A 26,566-nucleotide genomic window follows, 5' to 3' on the forward strand; every position below is an offset into this window, starting at 1 on the left:
GTCTACCTGGATCCATAGGTTCTTATGGGTATTTGGCCATTGCTTGTCCTACAAGTCACGCAGAGACACTCCATGTCATTTTCTTTTGGGGGGAACGCAGAGGGAAGGTGGGCAAGCTAGAGTCCCCGTCTGCCGGATTATCCCGCCCGCGAAACCCTTAATGAAATCATAAGATATCATATCAGACGAGGGGCTTCTGTCGAAGGAGCGCTGGACACACGTCGCAAGGCATTAATCCTCCACGCCTCAGCTGTCCCTCGGAAACATAATATTGTCCGGATACATCAAAATGATGCCCCTGAGAAAACACTGGGCATATGTCCGTAGATCCGCAGAGAGCTAAGAGGCATGATTTAGAGAGACGGAATTGGGCGGGGGGGAGCGGGGAAGGAGATTCCCTCTTCCCCCTTCGCTTCCAAACAGGGGGTGTTGCTTTCCAGATTATTGCAAGAACAGAAGATGCTCACAATCGGAACCTGAGCGCAAGACCACATCTCTGCCTCCTGTGGCGTGAGTCCCATAGTTTATTTCAAATCAGAACCTGTGAAGGCGGTGAAGGTCCTTTGAGTGGCTGGAGGCGGTTGGAGGATGAATGGTGGATAACAGATTGAGGTTGAATCCTGACAAGACAGAAGTACTGTTCTTGGGGGACAGGGGGCGGGCGGGTGTGGGGGACTCCCTGATCCTGAATGGGGTAACTGTGCCCCTGAAGGACCAGGCGTGCAGCCTGGGAGTCATTTTGGACTCACAGCTGTCCATGGAGGCGCAGGTTAATTCTGTGTCCAGGGCAGCTGCCTACCAGCTCCATCTGGTACGCAGACTGAGACGCTACCTGCCTGCGGACTGTCTTGCCAGAGTGGTGCATGCTTTAGTTATCTCCTGCTTGGACTACTGCAATGCGCAATATGTGGGGCTGCCATTGAAGGTGACCCAGAAACTACAACTAATCCAGAATGCGGCAGCCAGACTGGTGACTGGGAGCGGCCGCCGAGACCACATAACACCGGTCTTGAAAGACCTACACTGGCTCCCAGGACGTTTCCGAGCACAATTCAAAGTGTTGGTGTTGACCTTGAAAGCCCTAAACGTCCTCGGTCCAGAATCGGTCACGACTGGACCTAACGGTCAGGGATCCCTTTATTTACCTTTACCACTGGAAATGGACATGTTCTGGAAAGGGGCCCCCATGGTCCTTAATTCTGAATTCTCCTGGACCAAGAACTGTCCTGCCACTCCTTTTCCCCCTGCTAAGCCAGCTTCGTTGGCAAAATATTGCGAGGAGGGGAGAAGTCTTTGCATCCTCAATTCCTCCCCCCTCCTCGTTTCCCTTCTTCTGCATCCTCTTTCGACAGCTGCAAAGCAGAGGTGGGAACGGATAATCACTCTCCTTCTCCCAGGACTTTAAAATGGAAGCCTTTGTGTGAGTCCCCCCCCCCCTTTAATATAAAACACCAAAAAATAATAAAACACACACACACTTTCGGATTCTGTTTCTGCTTGATTCTGCCTCTCTCAGCCATCGCACGTAGCTGGCTTTGATCACGATTGATCAAAAGGGTGCTTATAACTCTTTGCCCACAGACACCCGTTTCCAAAACCAGGAGTGCATTTTATCTTACACCTGAATTGTTTAAACGTCTCGCGCTGAACCGATACCCATTCTGTTTCCTCCTCCTTTTGAACCTGCTTCCCCAAATGCTTCCTGTGGCGTTTTTTTGTTTTAATCCAAGCCGTTCTTCCAGTGATGAGATCTAGACAGAGCCTTAAGTGATAAGCAAGTTCCCCTTAGCTGGATTCAGAATCGGCTCTCTCCCTCAGCAAATAATGATTGGGGGGGGGGCGTGTAGGAATGTATGTGTCTGTACGTAAGTACAAAATGTTTTGACCCCTGAGCAATTTTACTTTCTTCCGTCAAGCTCTAGTGAGAACTCTGTGGGGTCAGTTCAGTTGTCATCAGTGGTAGAAACACAGATATATATAAGCTAATTGCAGATATATACCGTATTTTTCGCTCTATAACACGCACCCGACCATAACACGCACCTGACCATAACACGCACGTAGTTTTTAGAGGAGTAAAATCCGTAGGCATGCCACCCGTAGGCATTCCCTCCATAACACGCACAGACATTTCCCCTTACTTTTTTAGGAGGAAAAAAGTGAGTGTTATGGTGCAAAAAATACGGTATATAAGCTAAATGGCAACTTCAACCTAGGTTATGGTTACCACACCGAAATGTCTTAGCACCTTTTTTATTTTTGAAGTGGAATTTATTATCATTCTTATTATTAATCTCATTTCATTTCTGTACCCCTTTATATTTTAAAGAGGGGAAAAAATCTCAAAGCGGGTTAAAGCATCAAGTCAAACAATCCAGAATAAAACAAAATTCAAGCTTCAAGGAGAATATTCCAGATCCTTCTCTAAGGGACATTTGGCTTTCCCCCTATTTATTTACCTACTTAGTTTATAGAGCTGCCCCGTAGCAGAAGGACTCTGGGAAGGCAGTGTGGTGTAGTGGTTAGAGCAGGGGTCAGCAAACTTTTTCAGCAGGGGGCCGGTCCGCTGTCCCTCAGACCTTGTGGGAGGCAAGTCCTAGGCTCTGTGGTTTAACCCACAGCGCCACCTGCGTCCCCTCGGCAGAAATCAGTGTTAGAAAATATAGTTAAACCACAGAGCCTAGGACTTGCCGATCAGAAGGTCAGCGGTTTGAATCCCCGCGACGGGGTGAGCTCCCGTTGCTCGGTCCCTGCTCCTGCCAACCTAGCAGTTTGAAAGCACGTCAAAGTGCAAGTAGATAAATAGGTACCACTCCGGCGGGAAGGGAAATGGTGTTTCCATGCATTGCTCTGGTTCGCCAGAAGCGGCTTAGTCCTGCTGGCCACATGACCCGGAAACTGTATGCCGGCTCCCTCGGCCAATAAAGCGAGATGAGCGCCGCAACCCCAGAGTCGGCCACGACTGGACCTAATGGTCAGGGGTCCTTTTACCTTTTTATGATTTGCCCAGACCTGAAGCAGCCTTTGGGGTGGGAACCACCAGCTATTTCCTGCTTCCTTCCTATACAGTTTGGACGCAGGTGGCGCTGTGGTCTAAACCACGAGCCTCTTGGGCTTGCCGATCAGGAGGTTGGCGGTTTGAATCCTCACGATGGAGTGAGCTCCTGTTGCTTGGTTCCTTCTCCTGCCAACCTAGCAGTTCGAAAGCACATCGAAGTGCAAGTAGATAAGTAGGTTCCGCTCTGGCGGGAAGGTAAACGTTTCCGTGCGCTGCTCTGGTTCGTCAGAAGCGGCTTAGTCATGCTGGCCACATGATCCACCTCGCTCGGCCAGTAAAGCGAGATGAGCGCCGCAACCCCAGGGTTCTCAAAGCATTTCTGGTGTGAATGTAAGGCTTACCACTTGTAAGCCTTTTGCAAGGGGAAGTTGTCGGTTCAAATACGGGAGGAGAAACCATCGCCAGCCAACTGGCTGCTTAGTCCACTTCATGGCAGTCTGCTCAGTAAGAGTAGAGCTGCATTCGCTTCCGAGGGCCGCATGCCAGTGTTGGGCAGGGCCAGAGGCAAAAGAGGCGGAGCAACACATGCAAATGTTGCCTGCCCACGCAACAGTCATCTTCAGAATTCTGACGGCGGAAGAAGATTGGAAGAAATTCAAAGTTTATCTTAAGAAACACTGTAAAATTAATGAGTGCTAAAATGTCGAGATTTTAGGGGAAAAAGGGGTTTACAGCTGTAAAAGATTAAGTAAAAGAAAAGAATAAGGGGTAAAATTGGATAAAACCAAGTTTTAGGATTTGCTGAAATAATTTTGGAAATTGGGATGTAGAAAGGGGAGGTATGGGGAAGTCGGCGAAGTAAGATTTAAGAAAAAGGGATATGAAATTATACATGTCCGTTTGTGTGTTTGTTTGTTTGTATTTTGTATTGTTTGTGTTTATAAAAACTGTGAAAACCCAATAAAAATTTTATATATATAAAAAAAGAGTCATCTTCAGAATTCAAGGACGCATTCCCGGCCGGCGAAAATGTGTGGGGCAGGAAGCAGGGCCAGTGAGGGGGTTGGCACTCAGGGGCGGTTGTGCATGTCTTGCGGGAGGATTTTGAGGGCCAGGTAGCGAGGCCTGAAGGGCCACACCTGCTCCTTCCACCCCTGGCTTAGGTTAACATTTGCCGGTGCATCTAGGTTCTGGTTTTGCTCTGCCTGCCGTTAAGAGGGATGATTGTGCCTCTGGGGATTTGACGGAGCAAATCTACAGCTTGGGGAAAGCAGGCTTGAGGCGATCTCTGCCCCAGGTGTGTGAGAAAGAAGGGTAATTATTCTGAACCAAATTTCTGCATTCGTTAGGAACCTTGCTTGGTTGAGCTTATTCCTAAACCTCTACTCAAGGATGCCTTTAAATCAGTAGGATAGATTTGGATGCAGCTTGAAATTTGGAAGGTGTTTCCTGACTCGCCTGTTCTTCAGTTTATGAGAGACGAATCCAGTACAGTTGTACCTTGGTACTCGTACGTTTTGGTTCCCGAACGCCGCAAACCCAGAAGTGAGTGTTCCGGTTTTCGAACGTTCTTTGGAACCTGAACGTCTGACGCGGCTTCCGATTGGCTGCAGGAAGCTGTGCCCTGTTTTCCGAACGTTTTTTGAAGTCGAACGGACTTCTGGAATGGAATAAGTTCGAGAACCAAGGTATCAGGTGCAGCTGAAGAATTCAGAGGTGGGGATGCTAGAGCCCTTCGAGATCTTTGCCACAAATTGTGCTGGTTATGGCAACAGGGAACAGCGCCCAAAATGCCTCCTTGGGCGACACAGCTTGCCTGGCCTAAGTCCTGAGCTTGCGCGCTGCGCCTCTTCAAAGGGGTCCAAGTCTGCAAACGTAGATGGCTTTCGGCTGTGGCTTTGTCACTCACGCTGACCCTCCCGCGATGGCTTGGTTGTCATTGATGCTGAGTTTATGCCTCCAACTTTTCGTTCCGGCTCAAGCAGCTGACTCGAAGGGGTCTGGGTTAGTGCGCCCACCCAGACCAGCTCTGGGTTTAGGCAAGGTTCGCCAAAGCACCCTGAAGGTCGTCGGATCCAGAAAACGTGGTGGTGGTGGTGGGGACAGAAAACAAACCTTCTAAAAATTCCCGGAGATGTAGGAGACCTCGCTTTATATTTAGAAAACCAGCCGAGACATTTTGAGCTACTTGTGCTTTTTCGGGAGCCGAGCGCCGGAGAAGCTCTTGCATAGAGATGAAGGGGTGGTAATTATGGACGGCGATGCTTTTCAGCTAAGGAACAGAGCGCTTCTTAAAGGGCAAGACATTCTGGGGAGGGGAATGTGACGCTTTCTTTTCTCGCTGCGAATTGTGCTTGATGGTTCCCACCCCCAACCCCCCACCCTGCGAAGCAAGAGGGAGAAGGGAGAAGGGGGTGTAAGAATAACCTAAGTATGATGCTCAAATTTTAAAGGAAATGCGTTCTGAAGGCAGTAATCATTTTTTAATAAAGTATTTGCATGCTACAGATTCCTTGGCCTTGCATAGTATTAAGCGCTCATGTATATAATGAGGGTGGGAGCAATTAATGCGTATGAATGCATTTTCGGCTTACCCTTGAAACAGAAGAGCTAGCTTGAAATGGAGCAGGGAAGCTTTTTAAATGGAGAAAGCAGAAATAAATTGTTCTTCTGCGTTCACCTTTTTTGCCTGCTCCGTCGTGTCAGGATCCCTTTGAGTCTCTCTCCCCCAACTCTTTTTTTAAAAAACAGTCGCATCTTGCCTTTCCTTCAAGGAAACGCACATGGTTTTCCTCTTTCTTCCTGCTTTTCCTCACGCCACCCCTGTGAGGTAGACCAGGCTAAGGGAGGCGGCTACTGGTCCAAGGTCACCCACTGAGCACCACAGCTGAGTGGAGAGATTTGAACCCGGACCTCCAAGCCCCTAGTCTGACACTCTAACCCAGGGTTTCCCCAGACTTGGGTCTCCAGCTGTTTTTGGACTACAACTCCCATCATCCCTAGCTAGCAGTACCAGTGGTCAGGGGTGATGGGAACTGTAATAATAACAACAATAATAATAATTTATTATTTGTACCCCGCCCATCTGGCTGGGCATCCCCAGCCACTCTGGGCGGCTTCCACAGAGACCAAAAATACACTAAAATGTCACACATTTAAAACTTCCCTGAACAGGGCTGCCTTAAAATGTCTTCTGAATGTCAGGTAGTTGTTTATTGGCTTGACATCTGCTGGGAGGGCATTCCACAGGGCAGGCGCCACTACCAAAAAGGCCCTCTGCCTGGTTCCCTGTAGCTTTGCTTCTCGCAATGAGGGAACCGCCAGAAGGCCCTCGGCGCTGGACCTCAGTGTCCGGGCTGAACAATGGGGGTGGAGACTCTCCTTCAGGTATACTGGACCAAGGCCGTTTAGGGCTTTCAAGGTCAGCACCAACACTTTGAATTGTGCTCGGAAATGTACCCGGAGCCAATCTAGGTCTTTCAAGACCGGTGTTATATGGTCTCGGCGGCCACTCTCAGTCCCCAGTCTAGCTGCCGCATTCTGGATTAATTGCAGTTTCCGGGTCACCTTCAAAGGTAGCCCCACGTAGAGCGCATTGCAGTAGTCCAAGCGGGAGATAACTAGAGCATGCACCACTCTGGCGAGACAGTCCGCAGGCAGGGGGGGTCTCATCCTGCGTACCAGGTGGAGCTGGTAGACTGTAGTCCAAAAGCAGCTGAAGACCCAGGTTTGGGAAGACCTGCTCTAACCTTAGGCCTGGGGGCCAAATGCAGCCCTTCAAGGCTCTGTGCCTAGCCCTTGGGGCTTGCCCCAGGCCACACCCCTCTCCTCAGCCCCACATCATATCCTCATTGTGTGTTTCTTTTCCTGACCGTGATGTGCCCTTGACCATTCGGCGCCCTGCCCACTTTTGCCTGCCAGCCCCTCCCACCACTGACCTGGTCCTTGTCGCTTGGGAAGTTAGAGAGATCCCTTGGGCTGAAAACTGCTTCCCCACACCTGCTGTAGCTGCTGGAAGCCGTGAAGAACCACCGACTGGGGTGTATTGGCCAGTGCCCGAGACGCAATTTTGCACTGGGTCTCTTTCCCTTCACCTGCAGGGTGTGAGTCGATCAGCTTGCCTGCAGCTGAGGAGGACAGCTTTGTTAAATTGCTCCAAGGCAGGCCTAGGCAAGCTCCCGTCCTCCAGATGTTTGGGACTACAATTCCCATCGCCCCTTGCTAACAGGACCAGTGGTTAGGGATGATGGGAATTGTAGTCCCAAACACCTGGAGGGCCAGAGTTTGCCTATGCCTGCTCTAGGGGCTGCATTGAGGTAAGACCACAGAACTGAAACAATCTCTGCATGGCGGTTCTTAAAGAGAAATTAGAAGGCCATCGGCCGGCGGTTATTTGGCTGAGATTCCCGCACCACAGGGGTTCGACTAGATGCCCCTGGGCTTCCTTCCAAATCTACTGTTCTGCGATTCTGTGCTTCTCCTCTTTATTCCCGCCCTCCCTTCCTCTGCTGCCTCCCTTATGATATCAGATTGTAAGCTCCTCCAGGCAGAGACCTCCCCTCTTCATAAACTGAAGTATGCAGTGAGGATGCAATGTAAACAACAGTCCAGGCTTCCAGCGGTGGCTGCACATCTTTCACGCTTGGAAATTTAATTGTTTCTTTAATGCCTTCCAATCTTCCAAAGTGTGTGTGTGTGTGTGTGTGTGTGTATTTTCCCATTCTGACCCAGTGCCCTATTAAAATCGCATGCTGAGCGACTTAGCGGCCTGCAAGCGACTTCTCCAGCCTCGCTGAAGGAAAGTGCCAAAATTGTGCCCAATAGGAACCCTGAAGGCTGTTTTCTCTCTCGCTCGCTGTCTCATTAGGTTGCTCCTAATGTGTTCTGAAAAGCCCAAAATTAGGTACGGAGGTTTTTTTTATTATTATTTGCGTGGCGCTGTGGTCTAAACCACAGAGCCTAGAACTTGCCGATCAGAAGGTCGGCGGTTCGAATCCCCGTGACGGGGTGAGCTCCCGTTGCTCGGTCCCTGCTCCTGCCAACCTAGCAGTTCGAAAGCACGTCAAGTGCAAGTAGATAAATAGGTACCACTCTGGCGGGAAGGTAAACGGCGTTTCCGTGCGCTGCTCTGGTTCGCCAGAAGCGGCTTGGTCCTGCTGGCCACATGACCCGGAAGCTGTACGCCAGCTCCTTCGGCCAATAAAGCGAGATGAGCGCCGCAACCCCAGAGCCGGCCACGACTGGACCTAATGGTCAGGGGTGCCTTTACCTTAAGACAGGAAATGTAATCGGCCGTTTTGAGTGTCTCTGGAAGGGGCTTTGGGAAATGTGAATTTCCCAGGGTACCCGAGTCTTGACCTTTCTTTATGTTGGGTCATCATGGGAAGCCACATATCCCAGGGCTATCCTGGCTGCCCTAGAGGGGCAACTCTCTTGTGGGGAAAGGTTGCGGCGCTTGCGACTTTTGTTAGCAGCCTGGGTCCAAGGGCAGCCCTGTTCTCAGAGCATTGCAGTAGTCCAGCCTGGAAGTGACCGGTGGCTGCAGACCTGTGTGCATTCTTGGCTGCAGATCATGGGGAAAGAGAAGAGAGAGGCTACCATCTTTCTTTTTTTCCTTTTTTCATATCATTTTTATTAGTTTTACAATAATACTTTCCGTTGCAATATCACATATTATACATTTTGGCTTTTTAGGTCCCTGACTTCCTTCAAACCTTCCTTGCGGTTTTCTGTCTTTCATTTCAAATTTCTGCACTTTCACTATTTAACGATTGCTTTATAATCAAAAACGTTGAAACATCATGCGTTCTTATTCTTATCTGCAGTGGTTTTTGTACCTTTCCTTACAAAGCTTCTTGCAATCCTACCAACGTGTATTTGATTGAATACAATTGTCTTTCAAATAATTTACAAATTTGGCCCAGTCCTTGATTAACTTTTGGTCCTGCTGTTCTCAGATTCTTCCCGTCATTTTGGCCAGTTCCGCAGACTCCATTAGCTTTAATTGCCATTCTTCCTTTGTCGGTAATTCCTTTTGTTTCCACTTCTGAGGCTACCACCTTTCATGCCTTGTTTGTGAAATTATTTTGCGTGGCGGAGGGTCTTCTGCTGCTCTTGGACATGGGTAGGCAAACTAAGGCCCGGGGGCCAGATCCGGCCCAATTGCCTTCTAAATCCAGACCGCGGTCCAGGAATCAGCGTGTTTTTACATGAGTAGAATGTGTGCTTTTATTTAAAATACACCTCTGGGTTATTTGTGGGGCATAGGAATTCGTTCATTTACCGTATTTTTCGCTCTATAAGACTAACTAGACTACAAGACGCACCTAGTTTTTGGAAAAGGAAAACAAGGAAAAAAATATATTCTGAATCTCAGAAGCCAGAACAGCAAGAGGGATCTCTGCGCAGTGAAAGCAGCAATCCCTCTTGCTGTTCTGGCTTCTGGGATAGCTGCGCAGCCTGCATTCGCTCCATAAGACGCACACACATTTCCCCTTACTTTTTAGGAGGGAAAAAGTGAGTCTTATAGAGCAGAAAATACGGTATTTCCCCCCCCCCCGAAATATAGTCCGGCCCCCCACAAGGTCTGAGGGACAGTGGACCGGCCCCCTGCTGAAAAAGTTTACTGACCCCTGCTGAAAAAGTTTACTCTTGGAGATCAGAGTGCTTGGCTGCATGCGCAGTTCTGCAGCAGCCACCTTGGAAAACCCTTCGCAGTCTAAACTTGCGTCTCTTTCCCTCCGCAGGTCTTGACGCCGTTCCAGAGGCGCTGTGAGTTCTGCTAAACTGGGGGGGCCGCCAGGCCGGGGTCAGAGACCTCCACCCGCCACCAGCATGAATCCTGCCTCGGGATTAACACTGCTGCTCCCCCTTGCCAACCTCGTCTACTTGCTGCTGGTGGGCTGCACCGCTGAAAGTAAGTGAAGCGCGCACCCCCCAAAACCCCACAATCTATTCTAGTATCATGTGCTCATTTTCTGACATTGCACATTCTTCGTTTAAACGTATCCTCAGGTCTGGGTGCGAATGAGTAGGAAGCTCTCTGCATGTTCTCAAGTCTCTTTGTTATTGCATTTTTTTTACTCTAAGGATTTGAAGAAGCCGGTCTCTGTTGGTGTGGGGGAGTGGAGGAGAGGAGTCCCTAAAACCTAAGAGCTCCATGTAGATGAGCTGATAGAGTAGTCCTTCTTTGGCGATCCCTCGTAGCCGAGTAAACACAGTCTTAACCATATGTCAGGAGTGCTCTGATGGTGTTTCCTGCTTGGCAGGGGGTTGGACTCGATGGCCCTTGTGGTCTCTTCCAACTCTATGATTCTATGAGTCCATAAGTGACTGTGGAGGCCAATTCTGGATCCACACGTCCTTCCACAGTGGGGACATTGGTTTCCGGGCGGGAGTTGGTCACAGTGAGGGTTTGCCAATCATTCCTTCCTCTTAGCACATTTCTCCCTTTCGTCCTGAGTTCAAGCATCTTCAAAGCCCATGACGCCTTTGGTAGAGGCTGTTCTCCAACTGGAGCGCTCGCAGGCCAGTGTTTCCCAGTTGTCGGTGTTTATACTACATTTTTAAAGATTTGCCTTGAGAGAGTCTTTACACCTCTTTTGTTGACCACCAGCATTACGCTTTCCAGTTTGAAGTTCGGAATAGAGTAGTAGTTGCTTTGGAAGACGAAAGTCTGGCATCCAAACAACATGGCCAGTCCAACATGACAGCCCTGAAAGATTGTGTCTCTCTCTCTACAAACGGGTGCTAAGATCTTCAGATGAGCACCATCTCTAGGTCCCATCTACTTCAGAGGCAATGGTTGGTGGTGACACAAGAGACAGAGCCTTTTCTGCAGCTGCTCCCAAGGTGAGAAAGACAAGACCCTTTTAGTGCTTGAGACCCTGGAGAGCTGCTGGTGGTGGGATGACAGTGAGTAGTCAGAGGGAGAAGACTGAGTGGAGGAGATGTCAGAAGCTGAAGAGGCAACAGGGCTTAGTGAGCGGGGAGAGTCTGTGGCAGAGAGCAGTCCAGACTCAGAGGCAGAAGCTGAAGCAGGAGAGGAGGAAGGCCAAGAGACAGAGATGAGTCCGGCTGGTGAAGAGGCATGGGTGTCTCCCTGTCCTGCTGCAACAAGCTCTCCTTCCCTCTGGTCTCCCAGCACCAGGAGAGGCATGAAGAGGGCAATGGAGAAGTTAGTTCCATGCAGGCACAGTCTCAGATTGCATGAGGGGAACCCTGCAGAGGAGGGGACTTAGGTAGCGGTGGGGAGGTGGGGACTTCCAGTCTCAGCAACTGGGGGCAATATTTGCCAGAGATGGGTCGCTGTGCTCATTAGACCTGACACCCCTGTGCAGATCCTGTCTTTTTGGCAATAAAACATTAACTCCAACTTGCACAGTGTGATTTACTGCTGGCTCAGTCACGGGACGCGGGTGGCGCTGTGGGTTAAACCACAGAGCCTAGGACTTGCTGATCAGAAGGTTGGCGGTTCGAATCCCTGCCACGGGGTGAGCTCTCGTTGCTCGGTCCCTACTCCTGCCAACCTAGCAGTTCAAAAGCACGTCAAAATGCAAGTAGATAAATAGGTACCGCTCCAGCGGGAAGGTAAACGGCATTTCCGTGCGCTGCTCTGGTTCACCAGAAGCGGCTTAGTCATGCTGGCTACATGACCCGGAAGCTGTACGCCGGCTCCCTTGGCCAATAAAGCGAGATGAGCGCCGCAACCCCAGAGTCGGCCACGACTGGACCTAATGGTCAGGGGTCCCTTTACCTTTTACCTTTTACAGTCTTGTCAGTGGAGGAACAGCCCCACCTGGAAGAGGCTTGCTCAGTGTTAGGGTTCCTGCTTTGCTTCCAGAAGGGCCTAGATTCCATGCCAGGAACTCCAGATTTATTCATCATTTTTAACAGCACAGATCCTTTACAAGTCTGCTCAGAAGTAACTCCCAGTGACCTCAGTAGGGTTTGTTCTTGGGTAAATAGATTGCAGCCAAAGTATTAACTGTCTGACCCTGGTATAAGGACGCTTGCTGTGTTCCTTTGTGTGGGTTGACCCCTGATTGTTGTCTCCGTGGTGGGGACATCTCAGCCTGAGTCCCGGAGGAATTCACATACGTGAGTCATCTGGAGACGTGAGATTTGCCAACCTGGGTGAGAGTTGTCCTTGGCGTATTTGCAGGGATGCCATATTTGAAAAAGCAAAACGGGGAGAACTCTGTCTCCATACTACCTTGGTTATATACACCTGACTTCTCTTTTAAGTATGTAGCTTGAATCGCTTGCTTGAGTCCTTTCAGGCTGGTTCTGCCCCAAAGTACCTTTCTGTGAACTTGTCCGGCTGGTGATGTTTGGTTCTACAGTGATACCTCGGGTTAAGAACTTAATTTGTTCCAGAGGTCCGTTCTTAACCTGAAACTGTTCTTAACCTGAGGTACCACTTTAGCTAATGTGGCCTCCTGCTGCTGCCAGCATGCAGTTTCTGTTCTCATCCTGGGGCAAAGTTCTTAACCCGAGGTAATATTTCTGGGTTAGCGGAGTCTGTAACCTGAAGCATCTTTAACCCGAGGTACCACTGTAGCTGGGGCACGGGTGGCACTGTGGGTTAAACCACAGAGCCTAGGACTTGCGGATCGGAAGGTCGGCGGTTCGAATCCCCACGACGGGGTGAGCTCCTGTTGCTCGGTCCCTGCTCCTGCCAACCTAGCAGTTCGAAAGCACGTCAAAGTGCAAGTAGATAAATAGGTACCGCTCCGGCGGGAAGGTAAATGGCATTTCCGTGTGCTGCTCTGGTTCGCCAGAAGCGGCTTAGTCCTGCTGGCCACATGACCCGGAAGCTGTACGCCGGCTCCCTCGGCCAATAAAGCAAGATGAGCGCCGCAACCCCAGAGTCGGCCACGACTGGACCTAATGGTCAGGGGTCCCTTTACCTTTACCTTTACCACTGTAGTTGAGTTGGGAATAGAAAACCCCACAGACAGACAGACACACTTGTTGTTTTGGGGAGGCTCTCCCCAAAATCTTCCATCTCTGGTTGGCGGTTCCTTCTCCCGTATTTCATGCTGTCATGATGGGAGAGTTTGGGACAGTTCCTCTTGATCTGCCCCCCCCCTCTCTCTCTCTCTGTTTCTTTTGCATCCAAGGACACTGAATTAAACTCAAGTGTCACCTTGTTTAACTGCTTGATCAAATTAAATCAAGTCGCAGTGATGTCATCTTCTCTCCCCACACTTCCATCCCTCCGTTAGTGCTATATAAATAAGTCAGATGGGGCGGGCGGGGGGGGGGACGACGACGACAAGAGGACAAGGTGAGCAACGGGAACCATTGGCAGGTTCTTCAGCTGGAATTAAAAACAGGGCTGCAACCGAGTGGAGTTGCATGATTCCTCTGAACGTTCAAGATGGGCTCTTGGGTGGGCTTAGATTAGATGAATTAGATTAGAAAAGGACCACCAAAATGATGCAACGACACCCCTTTGAGGGAAAGGTGTATATAAATTAGGTTACTGCAATGCATTGTATGTAGGGCTGCTTCTGAAGACGGTTTGGAAACTTTAGCCGAGGCAGAATTTGGGGCAAGATGGTTTGATCATATCATGCCAATCTGGGCCCAACTGCACCGGCAGCCGGTTAGTTTCTGGCCCAAATCAAAGCGCTGGTTTTGACGTAAAGGTAAAGGGACCCCTGACCATTAGGTCCAGTCATGAATGACTCTGGGGTTGCGGCGCTCATCTTGCTTTACTGGCCAAGGGAGCCGGCGTACAGCTTCCAGGTCATGTGGCCAGCAGGACTAAGCCACTTCTGGCGATCCAGAGCAGCACACAGAAACGCCGTTTACCTTCCCGCCGGAGTGGTACCTATTTATCTACTTGCACTTTGAGGTGTTTTCAAACTGCTAGGTTGGCAGGAGCAGGGACCGAGCAACTGGAGCTCACCCCATCATTGCAGGGATTCGAACCGCCGACCTTCTGATTGGCAAGCCCTAGGCTCTGTGGTTTAGCCCACAGCGCCAGCCGCGTCCCAAAGTGCTGGTTTTGACTTACAAAGCCTTAAATGGTTCAGGACTGCAAAAACTCAAGGACCCCCTCTCTGTATGTGAACTGCCCCAGACTCTGAGATCATCATCCATGCCCTTCTTCGTCTGCCGCCTCTGCCAGAGGTCCGGAGGGGTGGCAGCATGAGAACAGGGCCTTTTCTGCAGTGGCTCCCTGTTTGTGGGACACTCTCCCCAGCACTGATGGCACCAAGGCTGCAGGTTCAACCCCCGTACGGGACAGTTGCATATTCCTGCATTTCAGGGTCTTGGATTAGATTATCTTTACAGTCTCTTCCAACTCTCCAATTCTACGATTCTATATCTTTAGGCACCAGGCTTAAAACATCCCTCTTTTCCCAGGCCTTCAGCTAATTAAACAATCTATGGCCTTTTAAACTTTGGGGGGCGGTTATGGTTCTTGTTATTATTATGGTATGCATTTCCTGTAAGCAGCCCTGTGATTTTTTGGATGAAGGGTGGTATAGAAATTTAATAAATGGATTTAAAAAAGTAAAAATACTCCTTCTCTGTATTCCTCAAACCTGGGAGGTTGAACCCTCTCTATATTCCCTTTTGGGGGTGGGCAGCAAAAATGACCAAAGGGGCTGTGGCGAGTCCCTGATGAGGAACGGTCGCAGCATTTGGGGCTTTTTTGGTTTAGAGAAAAGGCGAGTTAAGAAGGGACCTGATAGGAATTTATAAAATTATGTATGACATGGAGAAAGCAGACAAGGGAGAGTTTTTCTCCCTCTCTCTCTCATCTGGGCAGAGGAAAGAAAGCTCTTCTTCCATGGAGCAGAGAGTTCAGCTGCGGAACTCATTGCCACAGGAAGCAGTGATGGGCGCCGACCTAGACGCCTTTAAAAGAGGATTGGGCAAATTCTTTGGGGAGGATGCTGTTGATGGCATGGAAACCTCAAGAGTTGCTCTTGTTCTCAAATTCTGCTTGCTGATTTCCTAGGGGATCGGGTCAGCCACTGTGAAAACAGAAAGCTGGACTAGATGGGTCGCCGGCCCGATCCGGCAGGTGGTTCTTATTTTCTCCCGAGTCACGCAGTGTAGAAGCTCCATGCTGTTTTGCATTGGGGAGGAAGACAGAGGGGAGGTTGTTAAGCAGAGCCACCGCCCCACTCTGGACACTGTGGGTCACGAATGGCTTTAAAACAGAATTAGAGGAATCCATGGATTGGTGCCTAGCTGTCAAATCCTTGGAGGAGAATGCAGCAGACTTTTCCCCCTACCCCTGTCCATTTTGGTCACCCTTTGGCCTGAATGTGACTCGCATTGGCTACAGCCACATGCTTCCACTAGCCAGCCCAGTGCTTGAAAATTGCTCTCTTCCTTTTCCTTTTTTGCATTTTTGTGGAATCAATTTCTTTTTCTATATGCTCATGTTTCTGGGCTGTACAGAGGCCATTCCCTATTGGAAGCAGGAGAGCAGGTTTTGCCAGCCTTCTCTGTCCAATCCAGCCAGGACACCCTTAACTGGTGTCTTATGGAAGGAAAGGCCAGCATCATGGTTTTAGTTTGTTGTTGTTGTTGTTGTTGTTGTTGTTATTTAGTCATGTCTGACTCTTTGTGACCCCCTGGACCAGATCACGCCAGGCACTCCTGTCTTCCACTGCCTCCCACAGTTTGGTCAAACTAATGTTAGTAGTGTCCCACCATCTCGCCCTCTGTCGTCCCCTTCTCCTTGTGCCCTCCATCCTTCCCAACATCAGGGTCTTTTCCAGGGAGTCTTCTCTTCTCCTGAGGTGGCCAAAGTCTTGGAGCCTCAGCTTCAGGATCTGTCCTTCCAGTGAGCACTCAGGGCTGATTTCCTTCCGAATGGAGAGGTTTGATCTCCTTGCAGTCCATGGGATTCTCAAGAGTCTCCTCCAGCACCAGAATTCAAAAGCATCCATTCTTCGACGATCAGCCTTCTTGATGGTCCAGCTCTCACTTCCATACATCACTACTGGGAAAACCATACGGACCTTTGCTGGCAAGGTGGTGTCTCTGCTTTTTAAGATGCTGTCTAGGTTTGTCATCGCTTTCCCCCAGTGGTTTCTCCCAACCCTTTTCTCTCCATGGTTTTAGTTAGGAACGTCAAAGGGGCTATTTGCCCAGATTTTTCAAGCTTTTACTCAGTTTGTTTGCAGGCAGGTGGGTGAAGCAGGAAGAGATTTATTTCCATATACAGTAGGCACACAGAAATATGTATATGAATTTTATTTATACACTAGCCTAGTTTAAGATACTCTAAAGTATCAGCTCCACACACCCCAAAAAAACCCTTTAATTGACTCAAGAGCATAGCATCATGAAGAGGGGGAAGAGAAGAGAGAAGGAGGGGAGGGAGAGTGAAAAGGCAGGAGCTATTTGAATAATTTATTGTCCTTTGAAGTTGCAAGAGAAATTTCATCTGCCTTGGGGAGTAATTTCTCCCCATTCTAAAAGGGTTTTCTCCTCCTTTTAAACTCATCTAGAGGATGGTGGTTTTGGTGGGTGTGGGGGGTGGATTCCCCCCCTCCTTTTTGCATTTTCTGCATAATTAATGAAGCCATCACTCTCTCTCTCTCTCTCTCTCTCTCTTTTCCTTTTCTGTCTCTTACAAACCTTAGAAAAGGAGAGGAGATGGTTGTGGGGGAAGGGATTTCTTCTTAATTAATAGAAATCATTAGAGATGATTAGATCACATAGATAGATCCATAGGCAGACCAGGGGTAAGCAAACTTTTTCAGCAGGGGGCTGGTCCACTGTCCCTCAGACCCAGAGATGCATTTTAAATAAAAACGCACATTCTTCTCATGTAAAAACACCAGGCAGGCCCCACAAATAACCCAGAGATGCATTTTAAATAAAAGGACACATTCTGCTCATGTTAAAACATGCTAATTCCTGGACCGTCCGTGGTCCGGATTTAGAAGGCTACAGTGGTACCTCGCAAGACGAATGCCTCACAAGACGAAAAACGCGCAAGACGAAAGAGTTTTCCGTTTTTTGAGTCGTTCCGCAAGACGAATTTCCCTATGGGCTTGCTTCGCAAGACAAAACGTCTTGCGAGTTCTTGCGAGTTTGTTTCCTTTTTCTTAAAGCTGCTAAGCCGCTAATAGCGATGCTTCGCAAGACGAAAAAACCGCAAGACGAAGAGACTCGCAGAACGGATTAATTTTGTCTTGCGAGGCACCACTGTATAGGGCCGGATCTGGCCCCCGGGCCTTAGTTTGCCTACCCATGATAAACACCATAAGGTTCCTTTTGAAGCCATCTAGGTTGGGTTAGGGTTAGGGTTTGACTAACTTTTGCAAAAAGACAAAACAGTGATCCTAATTAAATTATGCCAAGAAATGGAAAACATCTAAAGAAGGCAGTTAAGGAAAGGAAAAATGACTCAAATTGAGATGGTGGATGGAAGTCAGTCCAAAAGATTAGAATATTAAGGTTTGATCATTTAGAATTACAATTATGGGGAACGGGTGGTTGGGAAAAATATTATCTATTATGTATTTTTATGCATTTTTTATCTTTAGGTTTACAGTGGTGCCTCGCAAGACGAAAAGAATCCGTTCTGTGATTCTCTTCGTCTAGCGGTTTTTTCGTCTTGCGAAGCAAGCCCATTGAAGGATTAGCGGCTTAGCGCTATTAGCACTATTAGCGGCTTTTAGCGGCTTATCTGCTGATTGGATCAGCTGATAAGCGGCTTAGCGGCTTAGAAAAGGAGGGGAGGAAAAAAAAACAGCAGGAACTCGCAAGACATTGTCGTCTTTCGAAGCAAGCCCATAGGAAATTCGTTTTGCGAAGCACCTCCAAAACGGAAAACTCTTTCGTCTAGCGAGTTTTCCGTCTTGCGAGGCATTCGTCTTGCGGGGCACCACTGTAGTTTGAATTATGTATGGAAAATGTCTATGGATGTATGCAAAGCAAAATGTAATAAAAATATTATTTTTAAAAAGGTTGTTTTCACACGGCAGTTCGTTTCCCCAACCGCTAATTCCCGCACCAAATGTGAGCTTTAGCATGACGCATTCTGCAAAACCGAGGGAGTACTTATCGCTCATTTCTGTGCTATCCGATTCCACGTTATATCTGAGCTTTTGCACCACATAAAAGCCACTTCCGGAAATCTAGCAGAGCACATTGGAAGTTCAGCACTCATGTGTTATTTGATTGGGGGGGGAGAGAGAGAGATTCGTTTGCAGGCCCCTCAAACCAGAAAAGTGTGGGAAGGAAGTGACAGCCTCCTTGCTGTCGCTCCCGCCGCCTCCTCTGGGCTGGGGGGCAAAGAGCGCTGGTCCTGCAGCCCCAGTTCTGCGGCCTGCTCCTGCTCCGAGCCCCCTTGGTGGCGGAGGGCTGCCATGCGGTCCCTGCCCCTCTGTGGGAGGGGTACTCTTTCTTCCCAGCCTAGGGCCCCCACTGTCTTTGTCCTGGGGGCACTCAGAGAGGAAGTAGCTCCTGGAGCTGCCCGAGTCCTGTTAGAATTCCTGCTCCATGATTGCAGTCATGGGATTGTTGTCTGTCACATGACGGTGTATGTTTTGACTCCACAGAGTGGGAAGTGACAGAGACAGGATGTTTGTGTTCCTGTGTTCCGTGAAGTGAGACGATTGTCCTTTTGCTGTCTGATGCTAGAGAGAGAGGGAGCCATGTTGCAGTGCTCCGTGTAAATAAAGTAGATTAGCCAAAATGCTAAGCTGCTGAGGTCTGTCACGCACGACGCGCAAACTCTGCGGATCCCTAAGTGTGCCGGTGTTTGTTGGCATTGGTCGCTGTGATGCTCGGGAAGAAGAAAGCTTTTGAAGCTCCCAAACGATCGACCAGGAGGGAGAGAACATGCCAGTCGGGCATGTGTCTCTGCCAGGGTCCTACTCGAGTGTAGGACAAGCTCCTGACAAGTCCCTCGGGGCGTTTCCTTCTCGTCGCCGCTGCACAGGTATTACTCCTTGTGATCTACTGCGGCAGGTCTCCCACCTCCTACCTAGACATGATGGAGTCACGTTAGCTCTGGGTGGACATAGCCTCATTCTCAAACATTCAGAAACCGGAACCCTTACTTCCAGGTTTGCGGTGTTCGGGATCCAGTTTGTTTGGGAGCCAAGCCATTTGAGAACCAAGGTACCACTGTAGTTATTTATTTGCTTGACATTTGATGGGAGGGCGTTCCACAGGGCGGGCGCCACCACCGAGAAGGCCCTCTGCTTGGTTCCCTGTAACTTCGCTTATCACAGTGAGGGAACCACCAGAAGGCCCTCGGTGCTGGACCTCAGTGTCCGGGCAGAACGATGGGGGTGGAGACTCTCCTTCTGGGCCAAGGCCATTTAGAGCTTTCAAGGTCAGCACCAACACTTTGAATTGTGCTCGGAAACGTACTGGGAGCCAATTTAGTTCTTTCAGGACCAGTGTTATGTGGTCTCGGCGGCCGCTCCCAGTCACCAGTCTAGCTGCCGCATTCTGGATTAGTTGTAGTTTCCGGGTCACCTTCAAAGGTAGCCCCACGCAGAGCCCATAGAATCATAGAATCATAGAGTTGGAATAGACCACAAGGGCCATCGAGTCCAACCCCCTGCCAAGCAGGAAACACCATCAGAGCACTCCTGACATATGGTTGTCAAGCCTCTGCTTAAAGACCTCCAAAGTAGGAGACTCCACCACACTCCTTGGCAGCAAATTCCACTGTCAAACAGCTCTTACTGTCAGGAAGTGCTTCCTAATGTTTAGGTGGAATCTTCTTTCTTGTAGTTTGGATCCATTGCTCCGTGTCCGCTTCTCTGGAGCAGCAGAAAACAACCTTTCTCCCTCCTCTATGTGACCTCCTTTTATATATTTGAACATGGCTATCATATCACCCCTTAACCTCCTCTTCTCCAGGCTAAACATGCCCAGCTCCCTTAGCCGTTCCTCATAAGGCATCGTTTCCAGGCCTTGGACCATTTTGGTTGCCCTCCTCCGGACACGTTCCAGTTTGTCAGTGTCCTTCTTGAACTGTGCAGTCTAAGCAGGAAAAAAACCAGAGTATGGACCACTCTGGCGAGACAATGCGCAGGCAGGGAGGGTCTCAGCCTGCATACCAGATGGAGCTGATAAACAGCTGCCCGGGACGCAGAATTGACCTGTGCCTCCATGGACAGCTGTGAGTCCAAAATGACTCCCAGGCTGCCCACCTGGTCCTTCAGGGGCACTTTTTGTTTCTTTTCTTTTTTATAGGTTGGGGAAATCTGAGGCATCAACACCTTTTGGTTCTAAGACAGTTATATAAACCTTTTGCCAAAGAAGAGAGGAGGTGTTGAAGAGCTTTAATTGTAATCAAAGTGCTGACACCGTGTTCGCTATAACTTTGCAAGCAGCTATGCTATAATATCCGTCCAGCAGAAAGGAAAGGGAGGGGGTGGATTGGTAATTCATACCCAGAGTACCTAACTGCAGACATATGTTTGCAAATCAATTTTGCTGCTCTCCTGGCTCTCCAGAAGTAACCTCAAACCAAGCGCGAGCGTTCATGTTGAAATACCCTCTCCTCTCCCTGCTTTTAGAAGACAGGCAGGTTTCTTAAAAGTCTTATTATACACACTCAAGTCAGGTTCGGGAAAAGTAACACACTCCATGAGGCTCAGGAGAGAAAACACACACAATCGGGCTCTAGGGGAGGCAATCCAAGATCAGGTGGGGGTGGAGGGCAGAGGGTGCCCTCACTCTCCGCATTCACCCAGCCCTCGCTGCCAGAGGCAGGATCTCTGCGGGGGGCACCCGGTTGTCCCCCCCCCCAATTCTGCACCCAGGGACACACACACCATATCTGTCAACTTACAGATCTGAAAATAAGGGACCAGCAGCCTCGAAAATAAGGGATCAGCAGCCAAAATAAGGGATTTTCCCAACACAGGTATGTTCGACTTCTGAGCCCCTCCAAGCCAAAGGCAGAAAGCCCAGCCAGCAGCCAAACGAAGCCTCAAGTGGTGGTTCCCACAGTGCAGCAACCCGGCAAAGTGGATGCAGCAAGGAAAACCACCATCCCCTCTCCGCTGGGAAGCGCTGAGCAAAGGCGAGTCCCCAGGCAACGCAGCCGATTTGATCGGCACAAGGCATGCAAGCGCCACCCCCCAGTCATTCTTAGACTCCTTATTGGGTGAGCAACGCAGCCAAGCAACACAATTGGAGCCTCCCTCCTCCCTGGCCGGCAGGGAGGGAGGGAGAGGAGCTGCTTCCTTTGAAACCCGGGAAATTTAAGGGATATTATCAATAAGGGACAGCAGCGGGACACAGCGCTGAGATAAGGGACGGTTGACAGCTATGACACCCCCACCCATCACCATGCTATGGTACTGACAGGAGCGAGCCAGCAGTAAATCACACGGAGCAAGTTGGAATTTGCAAAACCAGGGTCCACACAGGAGTGTGTCGGGCCGCACTAGCGCAGCAACTCAACCTCCATCGGATCTTGCCCCCGTGAAGCAGTTGCCGAGACTTCAAGGTCCCTGCCTCCCCAGAGCTGTCTTATACCTCTCCCCTCTCCAGGGTTTCTTCTTCCAGGTGCTCGGAGACTGCGCCTGTGCGCCTTTCTTTGCTCCTCCCACGGCATGCCTCTCCTGGTTCTGCGAAACCAGGTGGGCAACAGGACGGGGAGACACCTGAGTCTCTTCGCCAGCCAGACTCCTCTCTCCCTTCTCCCAGCCTCTGATTCTGAACTGCTCTCTGGCACAGACTCTCCCCGCTCACTAAGCCCTGTTACCTCATCTGCTTCGGACACCTCTTCCTCCCAGTTTTCTCCCTCTTGTCTCTCTGACCACTCCCTTCTTCCCCAGCTGGTCTCCCCCCCCCACTACTCCTCTGCATCCGTGACAATCCAACAGGCTCTTTTCGTTTTACCATCTCTCTGCTGGTCATTTTTGCAATACAAGAGTGATTTCGGCCCCCCATCACCTAACCTGCACCCTATCTGTGGTGGTAGAGTGTCCAGACATAAGGTCAACCACATTCTATAGCAGGGGTCAGCAAGCTTTTTCCAGCCATGGGCCGGTCCACCGTCCCTCAGACCTTGTGGGGGGCTGGACTATATTTTGGAAAAAAATAATAATGAACGAATTCCTATGCCCCACAAATAACCCAGAGATGCATTTTGAATAAAACGCATTTTAAAGGTAAAGGGACCCCTGACCATTAGGTCCAGTTGTGACCGACTCTGGGGTTGCAGTGCTCATCTCGCTTTATTGGCCGAGGGAGCCGGCGTACAGCTTCCGGGTCATGTGGCCAGCATGACTGGCAAACCAGAGCAGTGCATGGAAACGCTGTTTACCTTCCCGCCGGAGCGGTACCTATTTATCTACTTGCACTTTGGGGTGCTTTCGGACTGCTAGGTTGGCAGGAGCAGGGACCGAGCAACGGGAGCTCACCGCATCGCAGGGATTCGAACCGCCGACCTTCTGATCAGCAAGCCCTAGGCTCTGTGGTTTAACCCACAGCACCATTCTACTCATGTGAAAACACCAGGCAGGCCCCACAAATAACCCAGACATGCATTTTAAATAAAAGGACACATTCTACTCAGGTAAAAACAAGCTGATTCCCAGACTGTCCACGGGCCGGATTTAGAAGGTGATTGGGCCAGATCCAGCCCACGGGCCGTAGGTTGCCTACCCCCGTTCTAGGGGGAATTGAGTTTAAAAATAACAGCCATCACTCCTAAAAAGAAAGTTCCGTTCCTTCATCCTGCCATTTCCTCTGTTTTCACTTGAGGGGAAACTGGCAGGCGCAGTCCGTTAAAGGAACTCTCTCTCTCTCTGTGGCCTGTAATTATCTTGTCTTGATGGTTAAAGTGAGGGTCTGTTCTCCCCCCTCCGTACTTCCCCACCGGATATTCTTAATGGACTTTCTGTGACAAGGAGGCGATGTGCTGAAGGCAGATGGACACCGACAGGAAAATGATTATAATTTTCTGCTTGGTGTTTTTTTTCACAATTTTTTTTTCATGGCCGGGGGGGGGGGCGGTGAGGAGTCCTTGCTTCTCCCCCACATGCAACAAAAGGGAGAGAATCGTCGCCTGGTATTAATCTCATTTTTCCCCTGTTCCATATGAGGCAGGAGGGGTGGCTGAGGAAGAGGGGGGGGGAATCTGTTAGCAGAGATTTTGGTTCGTGAGCCAAGCAGCACTTTGTTTTGTGTAGTATAGGCAGGGGTCTATATGCACAATATATTTAATTAGGTATATGTAATTAAATGCACAGTTGATTAATTTAATAAATTAGATTAGCAAACAAATCTAATCGTTCACGACTACTTCCATTACATTCGTAGCAATGCAGTTCTTAAAATACCGTATTTTTTGCTCTATACGACTCACTTTTCCCCTCCTAAAAAGTAAGGGGAAATGTGTGTGAGTCTTATGGAGCGAATGCAGGCTGCGCAGCTATCCCAGAAGCCAGAACAGCAAGAGGGATCGCTGCTTTCACTGCGCAGTGATCCCTCTTGCTATTCTGGCTTCTGAGATTCAGAATTTATTTGTTTCTTGTTTTCCTCCTCCAAAAACTAGGTGCGTCTTGTGGTCTGGTGCGTCTTGCAGAGCGAAAAATACGGTATGTTCTAAGTTGCCTCGGTGTTAACTTTGGAAAGGTGGCATACAAATAAAAGGACCGATCGATCGGTTATTTAACGTTACTCCTAAATGTGTTGTGCAAATGGGGACCACAGTGAAGCTAAAACTGGCCACATTTGGATATCATCATATGTTCAATTTAGCTGAGATTCCTGCATTGCAGAGTCTTGGAATAGATGGTGCTTCAACTCTCCAACTCTCACTTCTATGGTCCTAGGACAAGGGTAGGCAAACTAAGGCCCGGGGGCTGGATCCGGCCCAATCGCCTTCTCAATTCGGCCCTCGGACGGTCCGAGAATCATCTTGTTTTTACATGAGTAGATGTGTCCTTTTATTTAAACTGCATCTCTGGGTTATTTGTGGGGCATAGGAATTCGAGGTTATTTGTGGGACAGAATCCGAGACCAGGGAGAAGAGTTGGTGAAAGAAGACTGGAAGAAATTTAAAGACTATTTAAAGAAATATTGTAAAATTAATGAATGTTAGAAAGATGTTGGATAGAAACTAAGCGGTTTCCGGCTGTAATGCTTTAGGAGATATGAAGAAAGGATCATAAATGGGAAAAAGTTTAATGGTAAGGATTTGCTGAACTAACAAACTGAACTGGAACACAAAGAAGGGAAGTATGAGGAGGTCGGAGGAAATAAGGCTATGGAAGTTATGTTATTGAAAATTAATGTGTGTGTTTTAATTGCTTATTATTTTGTATGTTTATTTTTTATTTATTATATTCAAAAAATCTTTTTTCAATAAATATCTTTAAAAAAAATAATGAATTCGTTCATTCCCCCCCCATTATAGTCTGGCCCCCCCACAAGGTCTGAGGGACAGTGGACCGGCCCCCTGCTTGTTGACCCCTGTTCTAGGATGTGTCTCCTTAGCAAGATATAAGCAAGTGTTTCAGCCACACAGCCCACCCCCTTCTCTTCAGACAAACCAACAAATCCAGGAAGTTTTACACTTAACTACAACTTCCCGTTTGAGGACCGCAGGAAGGCAGTTGACTTCCAAGCGTAGCCTCATATCCTGACTACATTTGCCACAGCTCCCCAGTTTGGGCAGAAACGGGAAACGATCGCTAACCAAAAACTTCCTTCTTTTGTTTGCAATCTTTGGACCAAGGGAAGAAAAAGCAAAATAGCGTTGCCACACCTGACCTGACTCCTACAGGTGTGCCTGGCTCCCTCCTGGTGGAGGGAGCTGAATCTTGGCCTTTATTGTTTTATATCTGTTGTTGTTGTTGTTGTTTAGTCGTTTAGTCATGTCCGACTCTTCGTGACCCCCTGGACCAGAGCACGCCAGGCACTCCTGACTTCCACTGCCTCCCGCAGTTTGGTCAGACTCATGCTGGTCTCTTCGAGAACACTGTCCCACCATCTTGTCCTCTCTTGTCCCCTTCTCCTTGTGCCCTCCATCTTTCCCAACATTTTCCGGGGAGACTTCTCTTCTCCTGAGGTGGCCAAAGTCTTGGAGCCTCGGCTTCAGGATCTGTCCTTCCAGTGAGCACTCAGGGCTGATTTCCTTCCCAATGGAGAGGTTTGATCTTCTTGCAGTCCATGGGACTCTCAAGAGTCTCCTCCAGCACCAGAATTCAAAAGCATCCATTCTTCGGCGATCAGCCTTCTTTATGGGTTTGATATCTATATATCTATAAATCTAAGGGACGCGGGTGGCGCTGTGGGTTAAACCACAGAGCCTAAGGACTTGCCGATCAGAAGGTCGGTGGTTCGAATCCCCGCAACGACGGGGTGAGCTCCCGTTGCTCGGTCCCAGGTACTGCAAACCTAGCAGTTCAAAAGCACGTCAAAGTGCAAGTAGATAAGTAGGTACCACTCCAGCGGGAAGGTAAACGGTGTTTCCGTGCGCTGCTCTGGTTCGCCAGAAGCGGCTTAGTCATGCTGGCCACATGACCCGGAAGCTGTACGCCGGCTCCCTCGGACAGTAAAGCGAGATGAGCGCCGTAATCCCAGAATCTTTCATGACTGGACCTAATGGTCAGGGGTCTCTTTACCTTTTTTATCTATAAATCTAATAGATAGGTATCAGGTTTGAGCTCTGAAATCTCAGAGTCTGGGATACTGCCGACCTGGCAATCCTAGTCCAGAATACTTTTTCATTTTTTTTTAAAAAAAGAACTTTGTATGCAATTTTTATTAAATGTTCTGTTTTAGAATTTATAAAGTACTCGTTTTTGCATGCTTAAGATATCAGTGACATCACTTCTCTTTCCATGGTTCATTTTGCATATCATAAATCCCTGCATATTTTTTAAAACTAAACCATTATTACATCCATCAAAACTTATTTACACTGTTTATCTTAATGCTGCCAGCATTTTCAGCTGTACACAGTTGTTTCCCATATATTCAACAAATGTTTTCCAATCTTCTGTAAACGTATGTTCTTCTTGTTCTGTTATTCTATACGTTAAGCCTGCAAGCTGCGCATATTCTGTCAATTTAAGTTGCAATTCTTCTTTAGTTTGGACCTCGCTCGTTTTCCATTTTGGGGCTAATAAAACACAGGCTGCAGTAGTGGCATACATAAATAACCTTTTTTTGACACCTGGGAATTTCAGTCTGGATTATCCCCGACAGAAAGGGCTTTGGCCCAGAATACTTTTTCATTTCTCATTCTGTTAAGGCAATATACAATTGTCCAAATGAGACCACCATCAGAGGGGGAAAAGTCACCTCTCAGTGCCTAGTTTAGAAATATATCACGTCTTCCCTTAAGGGGACATGGGTGGTTTCCCCCCCGCCTCCTCAATTTTCTCCCCCTACAGCTGCAAGGAGTAATAAATTTAATTTCCTGTTCGTTTATTGTTGTGATCATCGATTCTGGATTTTTTATTATTATTACAATAAAAAAGATACAATTCAAGATGTAAAAAGAAGAGAAAGAAAGACAGGCGTGAGAACAATAATCAAAATTACCATTTGCGGCCAGATAACACAAGGTGTATGTGGATTTAAATTTCTTTT

General features: G+C 48.8%; 1 protein-coding gene across 15 annotated transcripts in view; it reads left to right on the forward strand.

The window, feature by feature from the left end:
* The window catches only part of PTPRS (protein tyrosine phosphatase receptor type S), a 310,037-nt gene that overhangs the window by 126,432 nt on the left and 157,039 nt on the right, over positions 1 to 26,566 (forward strand). For all 15 annotated transcript variants that reach the window (XM_081177568.1, XM_081177569.1, XM_081177570.1 and 12 more), the window contains one exon: positions 9,745 to 9,914. In XM_081177568.1, the coding sequence (XP_081033694.1) occupies positions 9,833 to 9,914 (82 nt within the window). In that variant the 5' untranslated portion in view covers positions 9,745 to 9,832. The remainder of the gene's footprint in view (positions 1 to 9,744; positions 9,915 to 26,566) is intronic.

The sequence above is a fragment of the Podarcis bocagei genome (genome assembly GCF_964188305.1).
Source record: "Podarcis bocagei genome assembly, chromosome: 18".
Lineage (NCBI taxonomy): Eukaryota > Metazoa > Chordata > Lepidosauria > Squamata > Lacertidae > Podarcis > Podarcis bocagei.